The 8,223-nt window shown below is 61.4% G+C and overlaps 1 protein-coding gene across 1 annotated transcript; it reads left to right on the plus strand.

The window, feature by feature from the left end:
* Window positions 1-2,295: 2,295 nt before the first annotated feature.
* Window positions 2,296-8,187, plus strand: LOC120323050 (the record flags this gene model as incomplete). The annotated part of the gene is made up of 15 exons (XM_039380192.1): window positions 2,296-2,588; window positions 3,066-3,145; window positions 3,338-3,463; window positions 3,609-3,688; window positions 3,806-3,926; window positions 4,238-4,327; window positions 4,732-4,836; window positions 5,052-5,217; window positions 5,683-5,777; window positions 6,232-6,381; window positions 6,576-6,730; window positions 7,092-7,227; window positions 7,312-7,446; window positions 7,653-7,829; window positions 8,095-8,187. Coding segments are annotated over exons 1-15 (1,839 nt in total), but the record flags the coding sequence as incomplete, so codon positions are not given.
* Window positions 8,188-8,223: the final 36 nt, after the last annotated feature.

An 8,223-nucleotide genomic window follows, 5' to 3' on the forward strand; every position in this document is an offset into this window, starting at 1 on the left:
TTGGCACCCAGCGGGGTTCCCTGGCCCCCTCTCTCCTCGTGGTCTCAGACCGTGGCTGCTGTTCTTCTTTCAGCTACGTAATCTCTTCTTTTCTGGCCTGTTGTGATATGTTTAATTTTGCAGGGGTGCTGATTGGGTTAACACCAAGAATACCACCTCCTGGGGTTAACCACTTTCCAACTCCAGGGGAAAACCCTTTTTAACCCAGGACAGTCATGAACCATTTCAGTCTCTGACACTCCTCACCTTGGCCAGTCAGTTCCTGGGAACAGCCCTGGCAGCACAGCCCCCAAGGGCACATGATGTGCTGCTGGGCTGGAGAGGACCCTCCTCAGCCTGGGCAGCAGGGCTGCAGGGGGGGATTCCCTGCCTCTCCCCAGATGGGCCCTTCCTGCCCAACAGCTCCTGCTCCAAAAGGCTCCCACACACCCTGGGGCACTTGTCCCACTTGGGCACTGGAGCTGCCCCAGGGCATCTCTGGGCAGTGGCCAGCTCTGGGACTGCTCTGGCAAGTCATGGCCTGAAGCCACGAGTGTGGAATTTAGGAAATAGTTGAAATCTCTGCAGAACAGAACTCTTGGTGACTGCTGAAGGCTTCATGAACAGCATTGCCACATCTTTTCTATTTTTTTTAAAATTAATCAATTTTTTGTAGGCGAACACCAGGACTATGAGACTTGTAAAGAGCAGCTTTAGACACGAACCCGCTGCAGCAGCGACTTCGGGATCGAGCAAAGCAGAAAAACAACGGCCACTTGTGTTATTTATTGTAGGGGTTGCCCCCCCTGAGCTGTGTATTTTTCCCGACCCACGGCGGTCCTGGGTGTCAGCCATGATGTTACCTGAAAGCTGGGACTGCTCAGGGCTGGAGCGTGGCCCCAGCACAGCCTCTCCCACAGAAGGACAGGGCAGAGGGGCTCTGGGCTGTGGGCAGCGAGGGCCAGCTGGGCTGGCAGGCAGCTCCGGGGCACCTCTGGGGCTGTCAGAGAGGGGCTGTTCCCGGACCCTTTGGGCTTCTGGGGGCTTCTTTGGTCTGATTCTGTAGAAGAGACACAGAACTGAGGCAAGAGCAGCAGGACTACAGCTCCTGGCCCCTCAGATGGACCAATGCGGCCGCTCAGCTGGGCTGTGCCAGCAGATGACAGCTCCCGGCACGCTGAGGAGCCTGGCCCTTCCAGCTGGATCCCTGGGGTAGTTTAGGCTAGGCCTTCCTTGGTGAATCCAAGGAATCTCCCTGGGTGCCATCCTCCCCACTTCATCCCTAAGCCCCCCCAGGACTCCGCCAGCCTGGCAGGGCCACTCAGCCACCCCTGGGACAGCTCAGGGTGCCTGCAGGGGCCTGGGGTGCGGCAAAGGCCTTGTGAGGGCTCCTGAGCAGCCCGGTGCTGGAAGAGCTGTTGAGTGGGGAAAAGCTCTTGCTGGTCAGTGGGAGAAAGAGAAGAGGCAACAAAAGCCATGGTTTCAGTTAAGCTTGAGCAAACGTTATGCATTTAATGTGACTGAAGGGCTCAGAGGCCAGGCTCTGCAGTGTGGGGACAGGAAAGGGATGTCCTGGGGGCACGCAGGGCTGTCTGAACTTGGGGCTCCTTGGGATGTCCCGAGGAGACATGAGAGCAAAGTGGGGCCTGGAGACACTCTGAGGGCAGCTGAGTGCCAAGGGCTGAGGCAGGCCTGTGTCCCCAGGGGCACCCTGCCTGTTCCAGCCTGCGTGGTGGCTCCCTGGGACCTGTTGCTGGGGGCAGGTGCCATGTCAACAAGCACTGGGACCTGTTGCTAGCGGCCGGCAGCGTGTCACAGAGGGGCCCTTTGTGACACCCACTGCAGCAGGTGTGCTCAGCACGACCGTGGCCCACGGTGGGTCAGTGTCCGTCAGGACGGCGACCGGACAGGAGAGGAGTGCGGTGCTGGCGAGAAGCCCCCGACTGCAGTCCACATCTTGTCCACGACCCTTGGTGGCCCCGTGGGAACTTGGTGTTTTGCTGAGGCGTTTTGCTGAAGCGTTTTTGCCTGAGGCATTTGGGCCGAGGTCTTTTGGCCGAGGCGCTTTGCCTGAGGCACTTTGCCTTGGCCTTTGGGCTGAGGCCTTTTGCCTTGGCCTTTGGCTGAGGCGCTTTGCCTTTGCCTTTTGGCTGAGGCACTTTGCCTTGGCCTTTTGGCCGAGGTGCTTTGCCTTTGCCTTTGGGCTGAGGCACTTTGCCTTTGCCTTTTGGTCGAGGCACTTTGCCTTTGCCTTTTGGCTGAGGTCTTTTGCTTTGGCCTTTTGGCTGAGGCACTTTGCCTTTGCCTTTTGGCTGAGGCACTTTGCCTTGGCCTTTTGGTTGAGGCCTTTTGCCGAGGCCTTTTGCCTGAGGCACTTTGCCTGAGGCGATTTGGCCACGGCATTTTTCCCGAGGGTGTTTGACTCCACCATTCGGACGCCCTCCGTAGGCAGGCTCCCCTGTGTTCTTTGATTCACAGGATGGAGAAGAGACCCCCCGCCTGCCCCAGGCAGGCCTGGATGGAAGACAGCTCTTCCCAGGAGAGCCGCTCTCCAGGTCTGCAGCTTCCATCCTCCTACGAGGTGACCACCATGCAGCCCCTCAAGCTCGGTGAGTGAGGGGCCCTGTGGGGTTGGGCAGGGCTGGGGCCCACCAGCACAGACTGTAGCACACCAGGATCCCACTTTCCTGGCCAGCTGACAACGGGGGTCCCGGGGGTCAGCCATGATGTTGCCTGAAAGCTGGGACTGCTCAGGGCTGGAGCATGGCCCCAGCACAGCCTCTCCCAAAGAAGGACAGGGCAGAGGGGCTCTGGGCTGTGGGCAGCGAGGGCCAGCTGGGCTGGCAGGAGGCAGCTGTGCTGTGGGAGCCTGGGCCTTTCCTGCCTGTCTGCCATTGCCTTCCTCAGCCCGGGGCACTGGGGCTTTCCCAGGCATGGCAGCTCCTCTGCCGGGCACCCTCCAGCCAGGAGCTGCAAGGGAAGGCCGTGCCAAGGCAGTGGGCAGAGAGCTGGGTGGAGGGCAGATATCCTCTGCCCCCTCCTCTCGCTGGACCCTCTGCAGCTCTCCCTGCTCTTTCCCCCCTTAGATGCCAGCTGGTTGCCCATCTACAAGGAGGAGCAGGAAGCTGTTGATTCCATCCTGGCCTTTGTCACCAGCCCCAACAAGGTAACTGGGGCCAGCTGGAGGGCAGCTGTGCTGCTGTCTGCTGGCAGGGGCTGTGCTGCCCGGCTGCTGGAGGGGTGCTGGCAGGGCAGGGCTGCTTCTCCTGCAGGGTACTGCACCCCCAGTGCTGCGGTCCCGCTGGCTGTGTCTGCCCACTCACAATCCGTGTTTGTGTCTCTGTCCCCCGGCTGGCAGGAGGAGAGAGACAAGGCCACATTTCTTCAGAGCATCTCCGTGCTGTACCGAAGCGCCTTGAAGCACGGCCTGACCCAGGGCCTGGATCTGTTCTGTGACATGTACCAGCTGGCAGAGAACATCAAGGTGAGGGCACTCTGGGCAATGTGGCATAGGGAGCAAAGCCCCCTGGCACAGGCAGCCTGTGCGGACAGCGCTTGGGCGGGTCAGGGACTGGAGGCCCTGGGTGCTGGCAGCTGCCAGCAGGTGCCATCCTGGTTGTGCTCTGCAGGCGCTGCTGGAAGAAGAGCCAAGGGACCACCTGTGCACAGACCTTCGGCATCTTTCCATGCTGGCTCTGGAGAAATTGAGGTACCTGCCCATCCGTCGTGAGCCCCCTGGCCCAGAGGTCCGATGCCACCCGCACGAGTCATCGAGGGGCTGCTCCCAGCACCCGTGTGCAACCCGTGTCCTGCCCTCTCCCTGCAGCTTGGTGGACACAGCGCTGGAGGGCAAAGCCAAAAGCCTCCTCTGTGCGTGTTTCTCAAGTGTCTTCTGGCTGCCTGCAGAGAAGGAAATACCAAAAGCAGACCTTGCCCTCTATATGAAGGTAAGTGCTGGCTAAGCTCCAGAGGCCTCCAGCCCCTCTGACCTTCTCCCTGGCTACCCCATGCTGCCACAGGAGCAGGGATCCCAGGCAGGGCAGGGTCTTTCCCACCCTCATGCCTCTGTCCTTTTCCCATGGGCCTGGCCGCATCCAGTGCCATAGGCTGCTATGCCCTCTAAGACTGTCTATGTCCATGTCTCTCCAGGGAAGTGTGGGCATCCTCCTCCTCCTCCTGTGGCACAGGGGGTTCAGATGGCTCTCCTGGGGCTGGGAAGAACAGTAGAATGACTGCCACTGCTCTCTGTTCCTTGCAGACCCTGAACTCCATGGACAGCATGCTGAGGACAATAGTGCTCAGCTTTCCTGCCTCTCGAGTCAGCGAGGAGCTGCAGGGCATCTTGGAGGTCTGGCACAAGCCAAAAGGGGGGGAGTCCCAGGGCTGTTCCTCAGCCTGGAGGGGAGGGTTTGCCCACTGCTGGCTGAGTGGTGCCCAGAGCAGTGCTGAACAGGCAGAGTGCCCTGCGGGGAGGGTGCCCACCTCCTGTGGGGAAGCTGGGGCAGGCCCCAGGCTCTTGTGGAGCACAGGGGCTGCAGAGGGTGGCACCTGCCCTCCTGCATGGCCATGAGGTTGGCTCTGGGCCTGTGTGCCTGACCTGGGCAGGAATCCAGGGGCAGACACCCCATTGCAGACTTTGCTGGAGGAGAGAGGAACCCTTGAGGGATGGGGCGAGCACGGCCCAGCAGTGGAGCTGTGCTGCTGGTGTTGGAGTCTGCTCCCAGGGCTCACCCGCTGCTTCTCTTGTCCCAGCTGCTGCTGGACTTTACCAGCTGTGAGAGAGAGGCTGTGAGGGAGAGGGCCATGGCAAGGATCGATGTGCTGACCCGTGTGCTGTCCGACTATTCCACTCTGCAGGTAAGGACCAGGCCCCCTCCAGCCAGGCCATGCCCCCATCCCTGCTGCTCTCCATGCCAGGGCTGCTGCCCACATGGCTGCTCTGAGAGACGGGGACGCAGGGCTCTGCAAAGCCTGCACTCTCCAGGAATCCAGCCCTGGGCAGACTCTCGGGAGGGGGGCTTTGGCACCACCTTTGTGCCCTCAGCCCTTCTGCTCATGCCTCCCTCATCCAGGCCAATGCCAACGTCGGAAGAGGCACTGCTGGACCTGTCTGCTCTGGGGAGATCCAGCTCCCACTGCTAGGAAAGCTGCTGGGGCGTCTCATCCTTTTCCGGTTCTCCGAGGAACAGACAAGCTGTGCAGCTTTCCATGCTCTTTTTGCCCTGGCTGAGTTCATCTGTAAGTAAAAAAGGCAGAGCAGTGCTGGGCTTCATCTGCTCTGTCTCCTGATAGATCTGCTTCCTGACCTCCTTTGCCCCTCCCAGCTGCTTCCCAGAGCTTCCCAGCTGCCCCTTTGCTGCAGAGGCTGAGTGCTCTGCTCAAGGCCAGGATCTGTTTGCTGCTGCTCTCCTTCCTCCCCTTCCTTTCAGGATCTTGCAGCCCACTGGTTTGTGGGCCCCACAGGCAAAGCCCCTCTTGACTTCCCTGTCCCAAAGCCACGTCTTCCCTGGTGGGGAAGAGCAGATCCCCCACCCTGGCTGGTCCTTCCAGCGCCTGTAGCAAGAAGCTGTTCCTGATGCCCTCCCGAAATCCTGGACTGCTCCTGTCCTGCCCCCTTGCCAGCAGATGCCAGGGAGGTTTGGTGAGCTTGCTGGCAAAGCTGCTCTGCCTTCCTGACTCTTGTGTGTTTGCCCCGGTGTTTAGTCGAATCCAGGCTAAAGGACAGAGCAGACCAAGTCCACTGGGAAGCCGTGACCACCTCTGCACTGTGTTCTCTGAGCGCCAGGGACTGTGCCAAGGTAAGGAGCTGCGCCCTTGCTGGGACTCCTGTCCGTGGCACCAGCAGGGCACTGGTGTGAGCCAAAGGACCCCGCAGCAGTGGGGCTGGCGTGCCCTCAGCTACCTGGGGAGAGGGTTCCCGCCGTCCTTGAGCAGGGACAGCACGAGGGCTGCACTCCAGTGGCCCAGCAGCAGCTTCAGCCCCAGCAGGAGCTCCAGTGCTCCTGGCCACCAGCAAGTCCCTGGTTCTCGGTGGGGCCAGCAGCCTGTGCCCATGAGCCCTCCTCCCCCAGCAGGAGGACCCTCTCTGCTCATCTTTTGCCATGCAGGGACTGCAGGCACTGCTGCCAGCTTTGCTGTGGGCACTGCTGTCAGCAGTGGTGGGCACGTCCGGCCAGGGCCCCTCGATCTGCTCAGCCAAGCAGCTCCATCAGGGCACTCAGCGTGACATCTCTTCCTTCCTTGCTGCCATAGGCCTTTGGAAAACACCTGCAGTCCCACGAGAGGACGGATGTCATCCTCGTGGCCATCGAGGCGTTGGGAGATGCCAACATCCTCGACCAGCAGGTGCCCAGCAGCCTGCTGGATGTGGCCTTGGAGGACCCGGACGTCTGGCTGACGGACGTAAGTGGCCTGTGGCTGCATTGTCGTGCCCTTCAGCCCTCTGGGGTCTTGTTCCTCCCTGCATCCCTCCCTCCCAAGCACACGTGACTCGGGCCCCCCAAGCCACCTCAAGGCAGCAGAGAGGAATGGGAAGGGCAACTGAGCACATGGCTGCACTCCGGGGGCAGTGCCATCCTCACCTGTATCCCCTGCAGGCGCCCAAGATAGTCAGCAGCATCCTTGAGAGCCTGCCATACTGCAGCACACAGGCAGCGTGGGAGAGAGCGGAGTCACTCCTTCGCCTGATGACCAACCTGTACCCCACCACAGTGGTCATCCTCCTGTGCAAGGCAGCTCTTCAAGGAGACAGGTACTGGCCCTGACGGCCTTGAGGGTGGGCTTGTTCCCTGTGGGGAGAGGGACCCCAAGACTCTCTGGCTGCCAGAGCCAAGGAATGCTGCGGGACAGCCTGCAGAGTCAGGCCCTCCACCCCCCCCACGCTTTCCAGCCCTGCTTCACAGCAGCCAAAGCTGGCCCAGCCAGCCCAGAGCCAGCACGGTGCTCCAGCCCCACGGGGAACACGCCCTCAGCCCCGTCCTGCCCACGCGGGCAGGGCCCCCGGGGACGCGCAGCCAGGGCTCCAAGGGGCAGGTTCTGGGGGGCTGCTCCAGGCCACAGCACTGTGGCTGAGGCAGCCCTGCTGACAGTGCTCTGCCTTCTCTGCCTTCCAGCACTGCGCCGGAGCTGTGGGAGCTGATGTCCTCCATGCCAGAGACGCTGGCCAAGATCTTGGAGGACTTTGCCAACCTGCTGCACAGACAGTGCTTCCGCTGCTCCGCAGAAGGCCCCCGCACCCAGCCCATGGCTGTGAGTGACCACTAAAGGCCCTGGTCCCCTCCCACCAGCCCTGCAGGCTCTGCCGGCCCCTCACGGCTCTGTTTGCTCCTGCAGTCGTCCTCCAGGAAGGCTGAGTGGGAGGAGTTGGCTGAGGAGCCCGACCTCGAGAGCCATCAGGGCTGTCCAAATGTGAGGACGGCCAGGCTGCTGCTGGAAGGGCTCGTTGGGCTGTCGCAGAGAGCCGAGATGGTGAGCAGGGCGGTGTCAGGGGCAGCCCTGTCAGCAAACGGGGGCTGGGGCTGTGTGGAAAGCAGTGGCTTGGCCTGGCCTGGGACTCAGAATGTGGGGTGACTGCTCCAAACGCCCTCCCTGCCATGGTGGGCCTGGGGTGGCTGCCTGAGAAGCTTTTCAGGCACGGCCCTCTTCACCCAATGGACATTCTCTTCTCTCTACAGGCAAGAAACATTGAACTCTTCCTGCCGGGCATGATGAAGATCCTGCAAGTTGGCAGCGAAGACGCCAAGATGAAGATCCTGCTGGCCTTGCAAAACGTTCTGCGTCAGCTGAAGAAGAGCAAGGCCAGTTTCATCGCTGTGCAACTTGTGGGGAGGCTCCTGCCCCTCTTTGACTCGGTAAGGCTGATGTGGAGCCTGAGCCCCTCAGATGGGTGCTGGGCAATGACAGCTGCCCTGCAGCCCAGCCCTGCGAGCAGCACTTGGAGCCAGCTCCACTCCCCTGGGCTCTCCTGGGATGGCTTCTGGGCCGTGCAGCCCAGTGCTGCTTCTTCTGGGATGTGAGGCCGGAGCCGCTGCCCTCCCCGCAGCCATGATCACGGCCCTCTTCACTGTGGGCAGGGAGCTGCTGTTTGCAAAGCTCCCTTTTCCTGCTTCCTGCCAGGAGTGCAGCGAGCTGCGAGAGCTGTCCATCCGCATGCTCGCAGAGCTGCTGCCGTTGGTGGTCGGCAGGGATGAGAAGAGGATGAGGAAGGAGGTGTGGCGGGCACTGGTGCCTCTCCTCTTCCGCATG

Source organism: Pipra filicauda, unplaced genomic scaffold (genome assembly GCF_003945595.2).
Source record: "Pipra filicauda isolate LSUMZ 115617 unplaced genomic scaffold, ASM394559v2 scaffold1071_size31668_pilon, whole genome shotgun sequence".
Taxonomy (NCBI): Eukaryota; Metazoa; Chordata; class Aves; order Passeriformes; family Pipridae; genus Pipra; species Pipra filicauda.